At 41.4% G+C, this 23,459-nt stretch overlaps 3 protein-coding genes across 3 annotated transcripts; 2 read left to right on the top strand and 1 right to left on the bottom strand.

The window, feature by feature from the left end:
• Positions 1-1,899: 1,899 nt before the first annotated feature.
• On the top strand, positions 1,900-9,984 carry neto2b (neuropilin (NRP) and tolloid (TLL)-like 2b). Its single transcript, XM_076732038.1, has 12 exons — positions 1,900-2,262; positions 4,249-4,305; positions 4,505-4,663; positions 5,464-5,712; positions 5,917-5,964; positions 6,108-6,235; positions 6,841-6,942; positions 7,178-7,304; positions 7,673-7,786; positions 8,344-8,474; positions 8,574-8,666; positions 8,753-9,984. The coding sequence occupies exons 1-12, from the start codon at positions 2,196-2,198 to the stop codon at positions 9,200-9,202; spliced, it is 1,725 nt and encodes a 574-aa protein (XP_076588153.1). The 5' UTR covers positions 1,900-2,195; the 3' UTR covers positions 9,203-9,984.
• Positions 9,985-12,059: 2,075 nt separating this feature from the next.
• On the bottom strand, positions 12,060-16,109 carry LOC143322457 (uncharacterized). The gene is made up of 12 exons (XM_076733667.1): positions 16,042-16,109; positions 15,859-15,902; positions 15,112-15,175; positions 14,705-14,836; positions 13,622-13,726; positions 13,481-13,530; positions 13,260-13,385; positions 13,097-13,142; positions 12,826-12,897; positions 12,479-12,632; positions 12,308-12,390; positions 12,060-12,215 (listed from the first exon to the last, which is right to left on the bottom strand). The coding sequence occupies exons 1-12, from the start codon at positions 16,072-16,074 to the stop codon at positions 12,060-12,062; spliced, it is 1,065 nt and encodes a 354-aa protein (XP_076589782.1). The 5' UTR covers positions 16,075-16,109.
• Positions 16,110-16,911: 802 nt separating this feature from the next.
• Positions 16,912-21,587, top strand: LOC143322266 (ADP-ribosylation factor 4-like). Its single transcript, XM_076733357.1, has 6 exons — positions 16,912-17,118; positions 18,004-18,084; positions 18,197-18,306; positions 19,233-19,304; positions 20,222-20,347; positions 20,455-21,587. The coding sequence occupies exons 1-6, from the start codon at positions 17,052-17,054 to the stop codon at positions 20,539-20,541; spliced, it is 543 nt and encodes a 180-aa protein (XP_076589472.1). The 5' UTR covers positions 16,912-17,051; the 3' UTR covers positions 20,542-21,587.
• The last annotated feature ends 1,872 nt before the right edge of the window (positions 21,588-23,459 follow it).

A 23,459-nucleotide genomic window follows, 5' to 3' on the forward strand; every position in this document is an offset into this window, starting at 1 on the left:
AGATTTTTAACCTCTTTGATGTGCAGTAAACAAAGGTTTATGTGCATCAGTTTGTCTGTTTGCGCGCGTGTCGGCTGGGTGAGCGACTGACAGACGGACGGTGAGTAACAAACGGCGGTGGCAGACGAACGTTGCAGCTGGTCATCTGTAACAGCTGGTATTCACAGAGCTCGTCGACGACCAGTCAGCCGCACTTTCCCGCTTCAGTTCATATGTCACACAGCAGCAGTACCTCCAAACCAAACACAGCCCAGGAAATAAATGATTCATGCATCTGCGAGACAACACTTTCACTTTATAATCATTCACACGGGAATCGTGTTTTAAAGCAGAGGCCCAGATGATGCAACTTTCTAATCGTGCATATATTTTGTGTGTGTGAGTGTGTTCATCTCCTGCTGAATTAATTTACCCCGAGGTTGTTACTGCAGAGGAAAAATTGGTCCCACCTTACTGAATAATGATGGCCTTGGAGACTTTGAAAATATGGCCCCTGGGCTTTCTGATAGGATGTGTTGCTTTGTGCTTTGCTGGTTGTGCAGGTTGGTGGCTGCTCTGACTTAGATTTATTTCAAAAGTTTTATGCGAGAAACAGAAATTCAAAGATGCAGGGAAGGAAGTAATATTCATTACGATCATAGAAAATTATATAGGTTGGACACTTTCAACATAAATTAAGCAAAGTACTAATTTCACCACATCCACAGCTGGTGTGAGGCGCTGGTTAACAGCGGTGCAAAGTAACGAGAGTAGCTGAAATTAGCTCTGTACTTTTACTTAAAGCAATACTGTGCAACTTTTTAAATACTTAATTGCATTGCCTTACTCTTACAAATCAAAATTTACTTTTATCAGCAATAAAAGGCCCCATCACTCAGTTCAGTTCACTCAGGTGTTCTGATGATACAAACTCACTTGGTCTGGATGACCAGCAGCTTATGGTGACTAGACTTTGCTACCTTAAAGAGAACTAACATTACTTAGTTCAGTGACAGTATCAGTATTATAACAACCATTGAAGGGTTGCTATCAGTTTTTTTGCCATGATGAACGACAGTGACAATGAATCTAAAGTCATATGGGAAGTTAAAATGCCGTCTGTTTTATAGCTCGCACTTAGGCCTGTGCTTCGTGTCCGATAAATGTCAGTTTGTTCAGAAGAAACTGCAAAAAAACTGCATATGCATATGACCATCCAAGCGTGGAAGGCTTGGGTGGGAGGATATCAGAATATATCACTCATTTGCACAGAGGCATCTGTCAAAGTGAGAGTGTCTTTGGCTGCCAGGAGCACCCTGACATTGTCCATCTCTGTGAGCAAAGCTGCCGATTTAAAGCAATTGCACTCAGCTGAAGTGGCACAAATCTGCCCGTGGACACGCTGACAGGTTCTGTTGTTAAAAGGCAACACATCAAAGGAAAATCTCTATCCCACCGACTCTTGGCCTCCATTTTCATCTTTGTGCAGCTCTGGCCAGCTTTTTAAGGCTTTAGGCGCCATGTGTCCTTTGAGACAAATGAGAAACGACAACAGGGAATGTGTCCTGCTCTCTGCTCAGCATCGATGTGCATAGAAATGCAATGTGTTGACTGATTTATGCCCAGTGAGCCTTTTGGCACAGGTGTCCTGTGTGTTTGTGTGTTTGTGTGTGTGTGTGTGTGTGTGTGTGTGTGTGTGTGTGTGTGTGTGTGTGTGCGCGCGCGCGCGCGCGCGCGCACGCTTGACTTCTGGACACTTGCCTTGTAGCAGCTAATTAAATTTTAAAAAATGGAAAGTCCTCATATAATTCATCATTATGCCAAACACGCTATGAGAGGATTATCATATCACGTATTACTCATGTTATAAAGATGCACATGCGCAATCAGCTTTCTCCCCTTCTCGCGCCAACTGAGCCCAATCTTAAAACCAGGAGCCGCCGCAGACAGATGATCCGGTTTTTTGAGAGGGCGGATCAGTCTCAGCCAGCCTGATACAGACTGCAGGAACAGCAGCGTCCTTGCGCTGGAAGATTGTGCTCATCTGACAGTTTTTGATGACGAATCAGAAGTTCATCAGCTCTTTTTTGACCCAGAAGCGTCTCTCAGCCTGACCAATGGGATTAGGATGAAAAGGTGAAAGTTGGATTTTTGTAAATCAGTGCTTCTAACATGCGCTAATCCGGACCGCTTGACCGGGAGGAGGGATGTGAGGGATGCGCACTTGGTCAAGTTTGAAATCAAAGCCCAGAAAACGGACTTCAGCTGAGAGGATGCATGTAGGTGAGTGGGACGATCAGCGTTTGCGCGATTTGAGGCGTTTGATGAGGTGCTTCCTTTTCTGTCCGTGTCTGAGTGAGAAATGGAAGAGAGGCGAGAGTTTCTTATCTCTGATCATCTCTTGTCGAGATGTCGTTTTTCTTGGCAGAGTCCTGACACATTTAAGCAGGCTGTGCGCAAACTTTCGATATTTTCAGGTGCACTTGGCATGTTTTGCGCAATATGTGCACAAAACAAATCCAAAACCGTACGTGCAGGGATTTTTTACATTTCATTCCTTGAGACATCTTAAAAGACATGGAAATGTTGGTGTTCTGAGCATTTCTCTGGCGAAACGACCCGTGGTGCTGAAGTGACAGCTCCGCATTTGCGCCCTCTGCCTCGCTGGTATAAAAGTAAAGACTCATTTTGCAAGAAAGTAGTGAAAATGCACATTTTTCAGAGGGGGTAAATCTGTTTTCCCTCCTGCATCAGCTTGTGGTGGCTCAGGGACTGGACGGGGAGGATTTGGGCTGCTGCCGCTGCTGCCTCAATTCCTCCTCCACACACAGAAGATGGTCTCTTGGGAAGTTTTTCAGTGGAATAGATTCACTGAATGAACAATAACCTGCAGTACTTCCATGGGCTGTCATGTCAGTCAGCTGACATTGTAGAGATTGACAGTGCAGCTAAATTTCTCTGCACTTTCCTGAACTTGATATCAGTTCACTGAAGTGAATCAAAATTCACTTCAGACACATGCTGCAGATGTATACTTGAGTTTTCTCAAGGTTATCTTGTCTCATACTCGTTATAGATTTTACATTTTTTGACCCTCAATTTAATGTATCGGATGGTATCATGGAATAAAGCATTTACAGGCTCATGTGAGTAGAAGTTAACCAATAAATCATCAGCAGCAAGTGATGCAACTTTCTGTGCCAGATGCAAGAACATATATATTAGTAATGCTTGAAAAACTGGAGTGGCCCAGGTGGGGCACTAACTTATGCAGGGGTGGAATGATGTAGGCACGCACACGCACACACGCACACACACACACACACACACACACACACACACACACACACACACACACGCACATACACACTTCAGAGTAGCAGTAATTTAGAATTTCTGCTTTTATTCTGTACATTGCAGTACCTTATCATTTGTTCCATTCCTACCAATCACAATGCAACAGAGGCACCATACAAATATGATATAAAGCTCCCATACTTTATTCTTTAAGTTCTCAAAAAGAAATTGTAGCTTCAGAAAAAAGGCTACATACAACAGAAAACAATTAAAAATACTTTTCAAACAGTTAGTTCAAACTAAGGTCCTGCCCTCTCACTGGGCAGATGGCCAATCAGGATAATAGGGTGGCCAGTCAGATTTCACCCTAAGCCACAGCCACATACAACAAACATACTGTACAAACGTCCACAAACGTGCATGATAAGTGCTGCTTTGTGTCTTGCAGTTTATGAGCGGACGATCGCAGCAACATGCCAACATGCCACTTTGGTGAAAACTCAAAGCAGACTTTTAGTGACCTGATGCCCTTGGGCTAGATGCTCTATTTAGGTCACATTTTATGTAATAGACACAAATGTGGCACAAGGTATTATTTCATGACACTGGGACTTTTTTGTTTACCATGAGACATCCTTACACACACACACACACACACACACACACCATGGCAGACGGCAGATTGTCAGCAGCTCCTATTCTCGTCCACTACGTTACATATAAACCTTAGACAAAAAGGGATAAAGAGGATGGGAGGAAGAGTTGAGCAAGCAGATGGTGGAAGCAGCGTGTCCTTATTCTTTCCCTGTCAGGCTTTTGAACTCCCCACCCCTGGCCTGTTATATACATTCAGGGATTCAGCTGAGTGCACTGAGACAACAAACACAGACACACAAATCCCGCTAAGCTCTCCTTCTTTTCTTCATTCCTTGATTGTACCCTTCTTCACATACTGCTGGCTTTTTTTTACAGTCTGGATATTTCTCCTATTCATTGAGGAGGGATTTGCTCTGGCACAAAAGACTAAAGGTAAGACTGATATATTCACTGCACTCCTTAGATAGAGGGACTGCATTAAATAAAGACACATATTGTCATTTCAAGACCAGAGCACCGTTTTTGCACATTTAGTTATACAATTGCCTCTCAGGTGTCACCTGTCCTCACATGGTATCAATAAGTGCACAAATGATTTTTCATGTGTCTCTTGGCTCTCATACTCATACAGATGGAGGTGCAGGATCAAAAGGGGTCAAACCCTCCCAGCGGCCGCAGCAATCTCGTCACTGTGGAAACTGGGTACGAAACACAGATGGTGGCACCTTTAGCTCCCCAAACTACCCGAAAACGTACCCTCCTAATAAGGAGTGCCTGTACGTACTGGAAGGTAATCAGCAACATGCACCTGAGCCTCATGAGTGATACAAGAAAAAGTTGAGCTCCGATTCCAATTTTCATGACTCTTGCAGACTGTGATATTAAACTAGGTCCGATTGATTTGTGAGCTCTGATGGAAATCAAAGGAAGTCCGAGGAACAAAAGAACACTTGTGTTTGTGATGATTAAGATAATCAACAATGCAGTCTCTTGTTGCTATTGCCTCTGTCTTTCGACAGTGGCATCAACATTGCTCATCGTAAATTGGTGTTCGGATCACATTTTGAACGGTCCTCTCTTCTTCAAACTTTTCCCACTATAATCATTAAAGTGCAAACAAGCTTGCAGGCAATAACTTTTCTCACAGTGCATTCCTCATTATCTTGCACACCAAAGAATGCATCAAGGGTTGTTTTTTTTTTTTTTTGGTCATGCTTTGCATCACTTTCCCTATAATTGCTCCTGGAGCCCCCAAAACAGACTGGCATACATTAACTCGATGCAAAAATATCAGCAACATAAACAACATAAAGGGGAGAGTTTAATGATCTTTTAGAAGTAAAAAGAGAATGAAACTATTTATTTGCAGCCTAACAGTGTGCAGACATTGCAGTGATATATATATATATATATAAAAAAATGTTGTCTTGTCCCTGAATATATTTGTCTGGATGTGCACACACTTGGTAGTTCTTTTGAAAATTGGAAAGCAGCAAATACTTTCTCACCGCGCCGCCATTCTCTGTTCGGATTATATCCCTGAATCACCTCTGTGGCAGTAGATGTGACACAGCGCTCTGCTTCCCTCAGCCCTGCCCCGTCAGAGGATAGAGCTGCTGTTTGATGAGACCTTCTACATCGAGGCCTCATTTGAGTGTCGTTTCGACCACATCGAGGTGCGGGACGGCCCCTTCAGCTTCTCGCCACTCATCAATCGCTTCTGCGGCTCGGCCAGTCCCGGACTCGTCCTCTCCAGCGGACGTTTCATGTGGATCCGCTTCTTCAGCGATGAAGAGCTGGAGGGGATTGGCTTCCAGGTCCAGTACAGCTTTACTGCAGGTGATTAAAGCACAGTGGGATGCTTTATTGATCCCTACATGGCGATTTTCTCACCACGCCATCCTGGTGCTCTCTGAAAGTTCACCTGGTCTGCTCAAATAGTGCTTTGATCAAGTGTTTCTGCAATTATTAGCCAATCAAATATCTGTACTTCCGCTAATGATCCCTCTGATCATCCGTCTGTCTCTGTGATTTCACCCAAAGACCCTGAATTTCATCTGCATGTGGGAGGACTCTTAAACCCTATCCCAGGTAGTGCACTCGCTCACCTCAGCCTACTCAAATAACTTTAGTTGTACATTAGTCATGGCAGTTTCACCTCTAATATCCTTTTATCTCTTGTGTTTTCCTTTTACCTGCCTCTTTGTTGCCCTTTGTCGCTGTCTGTGAGTCAGAGTGTCAGTTTGAGCTGTCTGGGGCTGACGGCCTGATCCGCTCCAGTCAGGTGGAGGAGGAGTATAAAGTGAAGCCAGATCAGGCCGTGGACTGCATCTGGACCATACGAGCCCCAACAAACAACAGGGTATGGCATGTGGCGTGATAAAGTTTTAGTTATCTAAAGCACAGCAGCAGAATGAGCTTACTTTCCTACCTTCTCCATATAAGTGATAACTGGATCTAAGAAGAAAAGTAAAAGTACAGTTAGAAAAGTTGAGGAGGGCTATAAAAACTACATCTCCACAAAATGAAGTTGAGGAGAGGGGATGTGATTCATTTGGGTCAAAGTGAGTGCAGTGGTTGAAATGGTGAGTCTCCAGCCTGCAGTGCATTTTAATCTCCATGTCTGTTGTGACGTGTTTGCTCCACGTGCTTCATAATCATAAAGACAAATCATGTGGATTTCAACTGCATGTCACAAAAAATCTTGGTAAATCACATCCTCTGTTATTAAACATGCGCTGACAGTCCACCCGCAGCTTGATGTGCACATGAAGTATAAACATTTGCATTGATAATCCAACATAAGCGCACATGCGGTAAAGCTGGCTCAAAATGATTTGTATTTGATCCTTCAATGCAGCGATGCCTTCAGATAGGACATGTCATCCAACAGCGAAGCAAAATACATGGAACTGCATGAAGAATGAACAAAATGCGCAGTAATTCCTTCCTCATTGCTCCTTCCAGATTTACCTGCGATTCTTGGAATACCAGATGGAAAACTCAAATGAATGTAAGAAGAACTTTGTGGCTGTTTATGATGGCAGCAATGCTATCGAGGACTTAAAGGTAATATCATTTACACTATGTGTAAGATACAGTATGTTACTCCAGACTGTAAAATGAAATCTCCGTCATCTGATTTATTGCACATTGCCTTCCACAAAAGTGTTATTCTTTTCTTTGTATTCACACGTGTGTAATAGTTGAATCCTACATGTGTAGCAACTGCTCCACAGATCTTGGCGTCACTGAGACTACTCATCCAAGACTGTAAGAGAAAATGGCATGTGCTTTCTTGCAGGCCAAGTTTTGTAGTACAGTAGCTAATGACATCATGCTGGACACCGGTGTGGGAGTGGTGCGGATGTGGGCCGATGAGTCGAGCCGTCTCAGCCGTTTTCGGATGCTGTTCACCTCTTTTGCAGACCGTGAGTTTCTCCTTGAGGTCGTTCTTAACCTCTGTCATTTGTACCAATGCCCTGTTTGTTTAGCACCCTCCCGTGGTTTCTGTCAGTACTGCAGCTTTGTTAGGAATAAAGTTGTCTTAGGTAACAGTTGTAGAAATACATTCAAATATATACAGTGTATTAAATTATGACAGAAATGCTGGGTTTCCATGTATCTTTTGGGAAAAAATAGAAAGAGCATATTTGTTATTCAAAAAGAACTTAATATAAATGGGATCTCTTCCTTGATTACTTGAGAATTAAAAGGAACAGATGGATTTCCTCTTGCTGTTAATGGCTTTGGTTGCTCTGTCAGCCTTTTTGCATCACATGCTGTGTTTGTGTTTCAGCACCTTGTGCAGGGAGCGCCTTCTTTTGCCACAGCAACATGTGCATCAACACTTCTCTGGTGTGCAATGGCATCCAAAACTGTGTCTTTCCCTGGGATGAAAGCAACTGCAAAGGTACTCCAGTTGTGCCCAAGCACATTCGTTCTTTGAAAATCCCCTTTGCTGTATTTCAGTGAGTTGTTATGTAGTATGATGCGTGCCGTGTCTGCCTCTGTTGTGCCAATATTATGAAGATATTTGCAACAGGACACTCACACAGCCCCCAGTCTCCCCCGGTATATCTCAAATGTTCCATTAAGTCTTCTATGTCATTTTTCACTCTGATACCACAGAGCAGTGCACATTGCTAAATGTTGGACAGTCCAGAATATCCCCTCAAAATTTCCTTTTGGCAGGAAAATAATGATCTCGTCATCCTCATTGGCTCTCCAGCTGAAATACCTTGAATGCCTTTTGGTTGTTTAGTGGCTCTTAAGCACCTCAGCTGATTTGAATGGCTGTTAATCACAGCTTTTGTTTTCAGCGAATGCTCTGAATTGCTCCTGGCATCCAAAGATACAGATTGTCCTGATGAGGGTGGCAACAAGTATATGACTGATGTACTGTCAGTGCCTCTAAATGTCCCTCATATTTTATCTCTCTTTGTCACTCTCGACATATCCATCATCCAGAGAAAAAGAGCAAAGGTGTTTTTCACCAAATCACAAAGACTCATGGGACAGTAATCTGTGTGTCTACGGGCGTGGTGCTGCTGCTCCTCATCGTCTCCATCCTGGTGCAAGTCAAACAGCCACGAAAAAAGGTAATTAAGCCAATTCACAATGGAATTATTTAGCATCATGTCACAAAATATTGCTGTAGAAAAAGCTAATTCATCAAGTGTGTTCATTATAATTTCAAGGTGTTGGTACGTAAGAATAACCTGTTCCAACGGGGCGACTTCCAGGAGGTGTTTGACCCTCCACATTATGAGCTCTTCACTCTCAGAGACAAGGTCGGTTTGACTGCTTTGATACATTATTAGCTGCACATGGTGGTTTCCTTTTAAAATCACAAGTGCAACAACATTATCCTTTTTAGGAGATGTCTGGGGACCTTGGGGAGTTATCAGAGGAACTCCAGTCCCTGCAGGCGCTCAGAAGGTCCTCATCAGGCTCCCGCTGCATTCATGAACACCACTGTGGCTCCCAGGTTTCTGTCAACTCCATCAAAGCCGGTCAAGGTGCACATGGCATGGGCAGGGGTTCCCTGGAGCTTCCCCCTTTCAGAGGAGACTTCCAGAGCACCTTACCACCCCTCAGGGATTTGAACAGCAGTCTGCGGAAGAAGAGCTGGCCTAGTATGAAACCAGGCCGAATGCAGGGCCATCACGGTATGGGAGATAGAGCTCTGGGGCGGCAGGATAGAGTGATGGAAGAGGACGAAGAGGAGGAGGAAGATGGAAGGTATGATGTGTACGTACGCAGAGCAGGAAGCCGAAGGGGGAACTTTGAAATGGCCCAGCAAAGATCCTTGTCCATGGACTTCTGAAAAGGACAGACAAGGTTGGCACAGTAAATACTACAGCAACAACTTGTCAATCGGCGCCACAATTTGGTGGCAGAACTCACAATTTAACACCACGGAGTGGATGTGTCTCACTTACCTTCTTTATAATAAGAGTCATTATAAAAAAAGTGATCCTTGACTGGTCTTTTTTTGCTCGCCACCTCCGCAGTGAGGTTGGGAAACACGGGATCTGTTACAGAGCAGTACTCAAGGAGCTCCAGCACTGCTGACTGCTCAGACACTCAAACAGCTGACAGGGAGCTGTTATCATATTTGTGATCAGTGTAAAAGTGAAGACAGATGTTGATGCTGTGTTTTGTTCTTGTTGTCGATGTATTTTGTTCAATACTTTTTACTGTAAAGCAAGTAGATTTAGTTCTGCAAGAATGTTTTAAGAGGGCGTGTGATTATATTTTAGGCAAACAGTGGAAAAATCACTTCTCAGCCTTTGTTTCATCTCTTCTTACCCGTATTAAAGAATAAATATCTACATTTCTGCACCTCTGGTTTAGAAAAAGTCTCATCTTGACTTCGCTATAGAGTCTTAACACTGGATATAAACAGACCATTAGCAATTGAGCAGTGTTCCATCACAGGAGGGAGGTGCTGTATGTGCTGATCAGGAATCTTCTGAAAGGTGTGTCACACAGGTAGGCTCATTGGAATTTCCCACATAAAGTTTATTGTCAAAGTACGATGTTGTATAATCTCATTACATATAACCAATAAAAGCACTGAAGTGTTTGCTATTGGCACGCCTCATCAAATTCTAGAAAACTTGTTTTATTTTCCTTTTTGCCAATAGACACTGAATGTGACTGATGGTTTAGCAGGTGATAACTTGCCCAAAGCAGAGACGGCAGCAAACTTTGGAACAAAGCTTGCTGATTAGCAAGGCCAATACCCAATACTAATGGAGCAGTGTGAGTGCTAGCAATGACCTTGAAAATAGGTTGAACTGAACGGCTAATTTCTTTTACTCATAAATTAACATGTGCACAATGTACGTATTTGACAGTTTGTTCTAAATGAAAATGTGCTTATAAGGAAATGTGATCACAGAAGTATGTAAGTATGCCCATGTTTTCATTTTCTTACACATGCACAGCTTTGTCGTCAGTGTGCCAGCCTGCGTAGATAACCTTTGAGCTGCATGACAAAACACATTTAAAAATCCAGAAAGTCATCTCTAAGCTGCAGCCTCGCAGTTTAGTCAGCAAATCTGTGGGCTTCATTCATCATATTCAGAAAATTCACTGGGCAGATAATTAATGGAGCAACTATGCGCACACACAGACAAACCCAAGAACATGCAGCCCTGTGGCTACAGTATGGCTGCTGTTCATGGCAGTGAGCTCCATCATGCACTTTGTGTTTGACTTGTAAGTACACTCAAGAATAATTAATACGATAATATAAGATTTCCTCTGGTTGGCTGCTTTCTGGACACATAAAAATATGACAAAAGAGATGATGAAAAGTATAAATGAGTCACTTGTGACGACTCTGAAAGGGAACAATATTTATCAAATATATTACTGTATGTTTTCTAAGTATGGCTGTTTTTTCAGTAACCCTGTGGTACACAGTCTTTATGTTATATCACATGATATCCGTGAATAGCCAGGATATCTGGGTCACATCAGATAAGAGATTGCTCCAAGGAAACTCAAATTAGGTCAGTAGTTGCAGGTGATGCAGGCTGTGAGACTTTCATTGCAGTAAAATGACCCAACCACAATAGCTCGACTTGTCATCATATAAAGGAGTTTATTATTTACTCAACTGACCTTATTCAACACAATGTAGAAAACACAGCTCTGAGGAATAGAAAAAACATGTAAAGGTGAGTCTGTGGCCCTCCGCAAAGGAACTGTGCACAGCCACACCTGAACATCAAGCTTACTTTACAGTACAACAGAATGAGTCACGTGATCACTTACATAAGCAGTAACAAGTTGGCCTTCAGTCAGCTATTAAGCTCTTCAGCTCAGACACACATGCTTTAACATGAGCTTTAGGACACTAAAACACGAGAGTGCACTCATCTTTGTGAGTGTGTGTGTGTGTGTGAACAACCATACAGCAGAGATGCCTCATGTGTGACCTCAGTTGCACAAACGCACATTATTTCTTATGAGATAACGTGAAGAGTTCAGACACAGGCGTGACAAAGCAGAAGTTGTGTTCCTTCTCTTGTCTGCAGCAACTCAGCATTCCTCGCTGTTCTCAAACACACGTGCTCTGAGACTGAACTCTTACGTCACCAGAAGTGATATGCATCCCTGAAATGACACAATGGTGACTGCAAACTGTACATCCCTGACAGGTTTTCCATCATTCCTGTCTTGGACAACAGAGTACTGTGTGACTGTTACATAACCAGTCAATAATAAAACACACGGTTGTTAAGAGCCGTATCTAACAATATAAATATACATGACGAAACATAATGAAATAGAAATCACGCTACAGAATAATTCAATAATTCTACAAGAGACCTTTTAAATCTTAATAGAACAGTACATTAACAGGACATTTATAAATACAACACAGTGCTACAATTTATCCAGAAGCCCTTTCTGTCCCCATTTAAAACCATGCTACTATACTGTGTGCCACTATGACTTTGTTGCATTCATGAAAAAATCAGCCGCTGCCATGAAAACAACGCATCAGTCGTTGCTTCTTTAAAGAGTCTTTGTGTTCATCTTTTTGTTCTATTTTCTTTCTTGCTCAGTCGGCGAATGACATTTTCTGTCATGAAGTGTGCAGGCGTCCAGTCAAGTCTACCCCTGCCCTGTGTTGTTGCACAACAATGTCTCTTAATGTGCTTGAGTCAACAAGACGAGCTCCTCAGTGATTCATCAAAGAAAGCCAGGCGATCATATGCCACCAGGGGAGTGTTCTCCCCAAGAACGGCCTCGGTGAAGTTGGGTCGCCTCCAGGCGTAAACCATACTGTTCAGGAAGCCTTGCAGGGACACACTGGCAGCCTGAAATACACCAAAACAATACAGGTGATCAGTCATCAGAAGAAATTTTCATTTGCCCATTTGAAATCAGATCTTGTTCCTCTGAAGCTTACCTGTATCATATAAAGGCCAAACAGGCTCCTTTGTTCAACTTTTGTCCAGAGCATCAGGTTAGACAGCAGAAAGAGAACAAGAGCTAGAGCAGAAAGAAGCACAAGACATCAAGCTGACATCGAGTTTAAGCTGCTAAAATGTATTAGCTTTAAATAGGTATGTGTGTGCACCTGGGGCCCAGCAGAATAAGATGACCATCATCATATTTCTTGCTGTAGAAAACACTTTTTTGAATCTCCTTCTTGATCGTCCATCTCCCTCCACAGGAAAAAGCCCCTCCTGCTCATGTCTTTCATACCACTTGCCAACCTTATAGTAAATGACCTAAACCAAGAAAAAATGCAAGATTACAGCCGTCTTACACACGTAAATATACTACTCAAGCCTTTAGATAGCTGCAAAATTAGAAATCATAACTGAATGACTGTCAATGCTTAAAGCAAATACATACAAGGAAAAAGTGTAAATGAAAACTGTCCAAATTCCTCGACAATTAATGTGATTGCTTGTGACTTACAGAGCAAGAGAACATCACTGATATCACAATGAGGAAAAGAAAAACTCTGATTAACGTGTCATGGATGATCTCCTGCGAAGAAAACAAAATCATGTTAGCACAAATGCACCTCTCTCATCCTTTGTTTTGACTGATTAAATATAACAAATTGTTTATATTATAAATACAGTATAAAAAAATACAGTAAAATTAAAGAATGCTCTAATAAAGCACTGCACATCCATAACGAATGCATACAAGCAAAGCCTATGAAAGACAGTTTGAAACTCACAGCATCAGAGCAGGAATCGCTCCAGACATGCAGGAACAAAATACAGCTGAGAAAAAAGAAAAATCAAAAGGGGCTTAAACACAGGGGAACCGACCTCTTTCACTTCTGTAGCTTCTTTGAGCACAGAGACTTTGAAGGTTAATCATGAAGGTTGTGCGCTCACCTATTGCAGAAATTGCTATCATTACGGACGAGCGTGCTCGCTGCTCTGCTAGTGGCTGGAATCAGCACTGAGGGCTTAATGAAGGGAGTGAGCACGTATACAAGGTACATTGCAATGGGGAACAACCTGTGATATGAGACATACAGAATTAAAAGAAATGTACACTTCGGTTATGATAACTAAAGATACGGTATTTAAAAAGATGTAGATAACAAACTCACCACACAATGGCATATACAGGAATAGTAACTACTGTCCTCCTACACTGACTCTGTAAACCAGACAGACAGAAAGAAATGATTGAATTAGTCAGGGACTGTTTTTGCTCTATGTCTAATCTACAAACGCGGGTGACGCCTCACCTGTCCACCCTCATCCTCTGTAGGTCTTGCTCTCCACCCTTGGATTGCAGTCTTTGACTTCCATGCATAAACCACCACCAGCAGAAATGAAATAAAGTAAAATGTCTGTAACGGAGGGGACAAAGACACAAGGATGCAATGTGACAAAGGCATGTAACAAAATGTGGTTTCACGATATGTTACAGTGATGCAAAATGTGGACATATGACACTGAAAGAAGGATCTCTTGAGTCTGATCAGTTGTGACTTCCCAAACTACTCATTTTTGTTTGCATACCTGATATACCATAAGGCCCAATTAGATGTCATTAAAGACACTACAGTTTGTTTTCATTTCACCTTTGTCAGACATCCTGTGAGTGTACCATTTTATGGATCTTTTATAATTTGTGTCTTTGTTGTTGGTTCAGATGAATAGCAGCTTCATTACAAAGCCCACTGGAGCCCACCGATTCTGGAAGTTGGGGTCAATTCGTTTTCACTTCCATTGATTCAGAAATGTAAGCTGACGCTGTTATTTTTGCGTTGATTAAATATTGGACTTTTAAAAGGCAAAATATTTTCCATATCTGCATGTTGAAAGAAATCTACATTCTGGGCTGAATGAGACTGAGTAACGCTGTTTTTGTTCCTACATTACATTCTTTTCTATGTTTGTTTTATGAAAAGTCAATACTGTATCTACTCTGTCCTCTTCTCACTGTAAAATATATTGTTCATTCAGGAAACTTTACGTTGAAGTCGATGCAGAGAATAGGCTTCCAACATGTGAGGAAACAGTCTGTTTACCACTTTGCTTTACAGAAACTTTACAGGAACTCAAAGTTTTAACTGTTTTTCCTGCTAGAGTGACGTGACAGTCCAAGTGAAAATCCTGCATTGACAAGACACTGAGATAGTGATCAGATCTTAAAAGACCCCAAAAAGTACAAATACCTCAGCTGTGAAGCACCAAAATCCAAGTGGGTGTATTTACCGAAAAACTTAAACTTCATATGCGATCCCTTCCCCCACCAGGAAGCAAGCTTGTAAGTTATTCATTTGTAGAGCAAAAGGGCATAACAGAGTGAAAGTGTCACTCACCAGTGACAGCGGCAGCATGTATTGGCAGATGGTTACACTGTTGTCAGTGCTAACTTTGTTCATGGCACTGGTGTACATCAGGATTAGAGCAGCCAGGAGGTCTGCTAGGGCAAGCTGCACCAGAAGGTGCACCTGCACATAAATACACAAGCTGTAAAGGCTGCTGCTTCACTGTAAAACTGTGATCTGCATAAGAAAACAAAAATCAACACATTTCCAGTCGCCTTTTTTCATCTGGCAGTGACAGAACTACACCAACGTCAACTAACTGTCAGTAACATAAAATGTATAAAATCCTTCAATTAACCACAACATACAGTAACACACACATGCATGCTACCAAAAGCAGACACATAGAGAAACACACACAGGCATGCACACACACACATACATGACAACTGACTCACCTGTTCATTCAGACGCCTCCATCTCACCATGGAAACGACCAGGACAGAAAAGCTCCCAATCACACTGCAGTTAGTGATGAATATGTGAAGCGTTAAATCCCACCATAGATGCTGGTGCTACATGATATCAGTACCGCATTCATTTTAATCACTTTCTGAACCTGTGTGTAAGGTTTAAAATGAATGAGGAGCATGAAGGTGAGGATTGCTGGTAATTTGCCACCAGGTCAACACTAAATCTGAGCCATGATATGTTTATTGCACAGGCCTGAGGGTGAGGTAGACTTCTATGTCTGAAAGGCAACTTATCTCAGTCACATGTGACGCAGGCATGAACAGCTGTAAAATGACAGACACTTTCAATCATAACCCTCCTGTAGGCTCCATAAAAACTAAACGGTGGGGGCATGAAGGATTTGCTTTTCCTGTGTTCCAGCACCAGCTTGTCTTCTCTCAATGTTTTACTTTCTTTGGCACAACCTAAAAAGTAGCTTGAACTGTCCCGTGAGCCACAACCCAGAAAACCCAAAACATAAGTCCTCCTCTTGCTACATATTGCCTTGCTGGTGTGACAAACCTCCAAACAACAGAAAGCTCTCAACAATCAGAAAACTCAAATTCAAATATTATTATTGTGCTGATATCATAGACTCATTTTAAAACATGTTTATATGGCACAGTCTGACTCCTGATGTAAATAAATGGCATTTGTCGCTGGTAAGATAAATCAAGCATGAAAAATGTTACCTGGGAGTGAGTAACACTAAGTACTCAGTAGAGAGTACATCAATCTGTAAAACAGAATTCAAACATGTTATCAGAAATGTTCCTGTTCTTTCCTTTTTAACAGTTGTCTTGCAAAGAAGCTGTTTTCATTTCATTCCATTATAATCAAAGGAGCCATGCACACAGAAGTAATGCTTACTGTACCTGCGCTCCACTCAGTACACCTTTCAGCTTCATGGTAAATATCCAGTTGTGAGTCTATTCAAAAGTCACACTGTACTTGGCTCACAGCTACGACCTGCCTCCATAACAGGCCTTTGTGAATATGTGTCTTCTTATCAAAGCACACCTCTATGGAGGTCTGCACCTTGTCACGTGCTGCTGTTTTGACTCCACCTGCTCTCAGTGCCTGCTTGACAGGCTGGTATCACTGCAGTGCTGTTTCATGGGAATCCCCAGGTGGGATGGGGAATACCTTCGGTTCTTCAAGAAATGGATAAGGCAGACAGGAACACAGTGTCCCAGAATTCATTTCCTTACATTTCTACTCGCTTTCAGTTATTGGAGCCTGGTTTCCCACCAACATGACAGATGTCAATTATCTGCCCAGCTGCCATGCTAAATATTGATAATCTGATATCATAATTTCTCTCTAATGTGTTACTTTTTGCATTGATAACCAGCAGCCATTGACACACACATACTAACTAACTTGTTAGTTAAGGCTCACACACATACTAACTAGACTCACCTGATCAAGGAACCAGATCAGTCGGTTCACAGCACACAGTTTATGATAAACGTCTGTTACAGAGACACCTAGTGGTAGGAATCAGAACTTAATTTTGTGACGTCAATTAAACCAAGGTTTTTGAAAAAAAAAATAGGAAGAAGAAGAAGAAGAAGAAAGAAAGAAAAGAAAAAAGTCCATTGTATTGAAGACAGGCTTCCGCTTATGACACAAATAAATATGCTACATTTGTTTGAAAAAAACAAAACGTTTTTTTTTTAACCATTGTTAACAGATGTTGTGTGTTGATAAAGTTGATTCAAACTGATGACGTCGTGGATTCCACGTTGGCCCGGACGTGGCACTCGGCAATAGTCCTGTGTGAAAATCAGAGTAGCCACATCGGTGTAAAATTGTCACACGTTGCCTCTGCCGTGGCTAACATCAGTGCTTCTTTCGCTGATCCACACATCCTCGGTCAGATATGGGGCTCACCATCTCGTCGGTCTTCAGCCAGCTGTTTGGCAAAAAACAAATGAGGATTTTGATGGGTGAGTGTGTTCGGCTAACGTTGGTGAGCCGCACGGCTGTTAGCTTTAGCTGCAGCTAGCTAGTTCTTGATGAGCTTTTCATGGCAGTGCGGCACCCAGACATGTTAAAGTATAGGAAATAGGGATATAAGCGGAACCTAAACAAAACAAAACAAACAGTTCTTCAATCAACTGGCGTTTGAGGGGAAAAAAAACACGTGAAATTATTTTTTCAACTAAATGCTAGCCAAGAGGTTTCGAGAAGTTTGGCTATGAAGTAACGTAATGCTAACGGAAACTTTTTTCCGAAAACATCTTAAATGAAAGTGAAATGTTTTACATTATTGTAGCTTCATTACTTATGACTGCCATTGCTAAGTGTTCCTCTTGCCGAATATCCTTAATTACGTCTTAACAGTAACTTGTGATAAAAATTGGCGTTTATTCATAATGTATCAGAAATGCATCCTTTTCATCAGCTAATGAAACGTGTTAGACGTTAACTCGTTGTGACTTTTGCTGTTCCGTTAATTTGTTTTTGGGTAGCTAACTCCTAAAGATGTTTGATGGGTAAAAGTGTAAATGTTCGGCCTGTTTCCAGGCAGTCAGAGATAATAGAGAGGGATGTGTGCTCCATTAAGTTAGTTTATGTTGATATTAAGATCAGCTTTAAAATTTCTGGCTTGTTTTTCCCTCATGCTAATCGGTTAAAATGGTTCACCACATACGATTACCTTTGTGTAGTCACGTGTACTTTGTTATTGCATGTCCTCTGCTGTCTGATGATTAGATCTCCAGGAAAACGCCTGTTGTGCAGTTTCACAGCAGGTTTTTATCTATAGCTCTAACTTCTGACCTCTCCTTACATATATATACAATGATTTTAATCACACTTTGTCTCTGTAGTTGGGCTGGATGCTGCCGGAAAAACAACTATCTTGTACAAATTGAAGCTTGGAGAAATTGTAACCACCATCCCAACCATCGGTAAGAGATCCACCAACAGTTACTGTAATGTTCAGTAATGGTACTTTTGATTGTATTGGAACTTTTTGTGTCGTGCCATTTAAGATCTGTCCCTTCACTTTCTCCTGTCAAGGTTTCAATGTGGAGACAGTAGAATACAAAAATATCAGTTTCACTGTATGGGACGTGGGTGGCCAGGACAAGATCAGGCCCCTCTGGAGACATTACTTCCAGAACACACAGGTATGAATGGGACTGCCTCAGAGCTGTGGGACAGCTTCGGGGCTCATATTGCAAAGCTAAGCCCATGTTCAGTGTAATAAGTGCAGCAGTCATAGTTTGCAGCTCACAAATACTTCTACTCAACCAAGTAAAGCTGTTTGAATACAATACTTGATGAACAGATCTCATGTCATCAGAGTATGCGCTGGTGCAGCTTCACCAAGTGGACTGGAATGATGCCAAATTGGCCACAGTTTCCACTGAACATCATTTTAATTCATGTTTTAAGTTTTATTAAAGATATGTTTTCCTCTGGTCAGTTTTGCTGTGACCAGAGGAATGTGTGCAAGCTACACATTTATTGTTAATGAAAAATGTGTAACTTACTATCTGAAAATGTCGTCATAAAGACTTCTTCTGTCCCAAACAGTTTTCTAGTTGCTTAATTTTGGATCATATTTAATAATAGGAAGTTTCTCAGGGTCTTTGTACTCTACATAACAATGTTTTAGTCTCTGTTCATTCATTTCCTAAAATTAAATATGGCTGCTTGTAAAGATTATTTGCATGATGCATTTTTAATGTATTTACATATTATTTTCAGAACTAATCAATCAATTGTTTCATCTATAAATTATCAGAAAGTTCTTTTCCATCATCCAAGGTGACATCCTCAAATATCCAGACCCAAAGATACTCAGTTTACAGTCAGAGAAGATGAATGAAAGCAGCAAATATCCAGACTGGAGATGCTGGAACCAGAGGAATTTTTTCTTTAGAAAGAAAAAAAATGGCACAAACGATTAATTGATTTTCAGAATAACTGCCCTTTAATTTTCTCTTAATCAACAAACGAATATTTGGCCAATTGTGGCAGAAAAAAAAATTCCGAAAGAGAACTTTAACCACTTCGGTGCTGGATTTTTTTTGTGTGTTTTTCCATGTAGGGCCTCATCTTTGTAGTGGACAGTAATGACAGAGAAAGAGTGGAGGAGTCTTCTGAAGAGCTTTCGAAGATGGTAGGTATTTAATAACTTCAACCCTGAAGGGACTGTAATGCAAGAATAGTGATTTCTGCGCGGTGATGAATGTCATGACATGCTGAGTAGCTGTTTGTGACTTAGAGCCGGCTCATAATGTGACCTTTGTCAATCAGAACCAATAATTATGCTGTTCCTCAAATGTGGATTTCCCACCCTGCCAGTTACAGCAGCAGAGTCGCATCATGGCTCATGGCTGGTTTTAGGCTGAAATTTAATCTTTCTGTGGGCATTATTTGTGTCGGAGAACTCAGTATCATCTACACCAGATGACCGTCCTTCACACCACTGGCATCTGTATATAGTCAGAACCTGTGTCTGTTGGTTAATGCCTCAGGGAAACAGCAGTTTGTCAATATATACACAAAACACAGGATCTGTATACATCTGCATCGTGTTGTTAATCCATTAATTTAATCCTTGCATTATAATTGCCTCGTGTTACTGACCTGAAATTTTGTTGACTCATCAACGTCTTGATGAGTCAACAAAATAGTCTAGTGTACACCCAGTGAAATGCCACCATGGCTCAATTGTAATGATAGCATTGCATTTTTGAATTTTTGTACACGGCTCACATTGTCTGTCATTATTTTGACTTGCATTACGTCACATGCCTTTTTAGTTTTAACTATGAGGTGCTGTGAGCCAGTTGGCATTGAGCCTGAGAGTTGAGTTGAGTATCCGGTTTTTTTAGTAAAATGTAAGCAAACTGTTTTGTTTTACCATGGCTTCTTGAAACAGGGGTTTTCAATCAATCATTGCATTTTTGCACCATATATTTTGACTGCATTTCTGTCCAGTTCATGTTTCACTTAAAGTGTTTTGTAAAAATCAGTAAGACTTCTTGAGAAATGATTGTATTTTTATTTTATTTCTGTTTTCTGCCCATTTAGTTGATGGAGGATGAGTTGAAAGATGCAGTGTTGCTGGTTTTTGCTAACAAACAGGACCTTCCCAATGCCTTATCAGTCAGTGAGCTCACAGAGAGACTCGGCCTAAACACCCTCCGCAACAAGACTGTAAGTGATCAAAGTAGACACATGTTCCTTACACCTGCAGCAATAGTCAAAGCTGTACGCATGTGCATTCATCTCTAACTTCCACCATATAATCTGTGACCCTACAGTGGAGCATACAGCAAACCTGCGCCACCCAGGGCACTGGGCTGTATGAAGGACTTGACTGGCTATCCACTGAGTTGTCCAAGAACTAATGAGGGATCACCTGGACAGATGACCGAGAGAGAGAGAGAGAGAGAGAGACTCAACACCACAGGACAGGAGAGACATTCGATCCAGCACCAATGTTCACAAAAAGGACAAGGCTGGTGGACAATATAATCATCTTTGGGAAATTTTAATATCTCATATTTTTCTTTTATTATCAGTACTATTACCGTATTATCTCTTGACATAGTCTCTATTTTTCTCCTTTTATTCCCAAACTCTGACATGGCAACAGGTTGTAATTCCACATTCAGTTGCATGATGAGCAAATGGCCTGTTGGGGAAATTTCATGAAAACAATGAATAGAGTAATGAGAATTGTTTTTCCACTTGACATCTTGGCTCCTGTCTAGGTCGCATTTGTAGTAATGAACCACTTGTATAACTGTTGGACTCGCTTATCGCTGTTGTCGAGCTTAGGTTGGGGGGTATGATAATACGACCCTCTGGCTTTGGTGGAGGACGCCTTGTCGGCTGCCACAAGCTGTGCATCTCCCCAACCACTTGTGAATATTTGACTCCCTTGCAGAACTGACCCTTTGCTCTTCACTGCTACGTCCTCAATCTCATACCAACTCATTTCTGGAGAGGCCTGTAGCCCGAAGAATGAGATGGATGAGGATTGTGGTGATTTCATGGGTAGGTTTTGTTAGTGGTGTGGAACCGTGTGGCCTCCCAGTAAATGGATCCAAAAAGGAACATTGTGCCTTCTGGCCCCTCTTTTTTTTTTTTTTTTTTTTACAGATCAGATTAATCCTTTCTTTATCTTGTTCTAAGACCTTCCCTCCTCAGATGCTTCAGTGACTCCTTTGCTTTTGAAAGACACAATAATGCAATAACACACTTCCTTTTCCGCTGTAGTGTAAGCTGTGGTGCAGCAGAACCATATCAGTGATTGCTTCTCTGCAACTTGACTTCACTGTTAACCAAGATTTTACCCTGTTTGAACATTGAAGAATTTTTTGCCCACTCCTCTTCCTTCCCTTTCTCAACAGCCACACAAAAAAAGGATTTAATAAAAGTTTCAGTTCTATCCACTCCGTCAACAGAAAGTCATTTTTTGTACCTCAAACAGAGAAAGGAAGTGTCTTTTCAGTATTCACATGTGGCCAGTGTCACATCAACAGTTTAGTAGCATGTTTTTGGTTTTTGTCCTTTTTCTTTGGCAGCGGTTGAGTTTGTTGTAGGCAAATACTGTATTATATTCTCAATCATTCAACCCCTGCTGAAACAGAAAAAACATACCTGCACATCAATTTGTTTGTGTATACATTCCAACCAATAGTTGCAGGTGCTGGAGCTGCCACTCTTAAAATTATTCGCTAAAAATATTTTACAAAAAAAAGCTCTTAATAAAGCCCGTGTTAAAAAACAAAGAAACGTGTTTTGTACTCATTGTTGAGGACAGGCAGTAGTCATCTTACTTGGACTTGAAGCTGTTACTTCTTTGAAATGATATCATTCAATCATTTTCTGATTCACAGAAGGTCAACTCAGATCAAGGTTTGTTTCCTAACAACTCACTGAGACAACTGGCATCTTACAGCAGGAACTGTGCCTAATAAGAGGAAGCGTAAGAGTTGTTTTGCTGTGACCCGTGTCCTAAGACAGATCTTGTGCCTGGCCTGTCTTTGGTGTTTATCTCTGTGCTTCTGTGTGTTTGTGCTACATGTTAAGGTCAGTAAGTGGTTGTATCCTGAATGAGAGTCTGGAGCAGTTCGCATGGAAGTTAAGGTGAAAGTGGACGCTGAACAGAACAGTGGAAAAAAAAAAGATGCAATTTAATTATACTTTATACAAACTCAGAGGAACACTTAAGATTTGGTCAAAACACCCGCTCACACACACATGCAGACAATCTGATTAACAGAGTTGTTTCAGAGAGCTAGAATAATGCAAAAGTGCATTACAGTAACAAAGGTGCATGCGAAAGGTCTGTTCCTATGTACTGTAGATACACACACACACACTAAAGACAGTAAGAATGTAAATCTGTAACCATGAATACCGTGATTGGTCGTTTCTGTCCTGCGAGAGCGATGCAGCCCACGTTTACAGTGATGTCATACAGTCAGCACTGTTTGTTACAGCTAATATTGCCTTTTGCAGTTGAAATTTACTATATAGTATATTTACTATACTTTTATGTCCCACTAACATCTGAATTGCTCTCATAATGTGACACATGGCTGCACTAAAATGTGTAACAGGTTATGATTCTGTACAACAAATGATGAGAAACAAGCTTTGTGTTTTTAGTGATTACGTAAGTCCTCACAGAATTTCAAAGCTGCCTCTGGTTTCACACAATTAGCAGAAAAGCCGTTTTTTTTTTTTCCATTTATGTCCACAGTACAGTTCATCACTGATCAGTCCTTTTTATGGTTATTATTTTTTGAAGGGGAGAAGAGAGAGAAGGCAAACTGAGACAAAGGGCGAGTTTCACGCTATCATCTTCATGCTGCTCCCATTGCTGCACTGCAGGGGGCGATATGTCCACTCTGAGCCACTCCAGCAGACATGGGGTGATCTACAACAGCACAAAACAATAATCCTATGATACATGTGTGTCAGCTTTATGGCATGCATGGTCCTTCTAGTAAAATGAAGTTCAGAGAGTTTATGAATTCAGGGTTTTAAATCATTTTTCAACAGCTGCTTGTTTTTGGGTTGTTATTCCACTCTGATATATTTAAAGCGTAAGCGTTGAAGAGAGAGATGCTGCTGGTGTGTTAATGAGACCTTGGCACATGCTTATTAACATGGAGAGATCAACAATTCACATTTTTCCCGCATCACAATCTCAGTAAAATCATGCATGAAGCTTTAGGTGATGTCAACTAATTTGGACCTTCATACACAGTGTTTATAGGTGAAGGTATAAGCATTATATAATTGGCTTGCA

Source organism: Chaetodon auriga, chromosome 6, assembly GCF_051107435.1.
Source record: "Chaetodon auriga isolate fChaAug3 chromosome 6, fChaAug3.hap1, whole genome shotgun sequence".
Classification (NCBI taxonomy): domain Eukaryota; kingdom Metazoa; phylum Chordata; class Actinopteri; order Chaetodontiformes; family Chaetodontidae; genus Chaetodon; species Chaetodon auriga.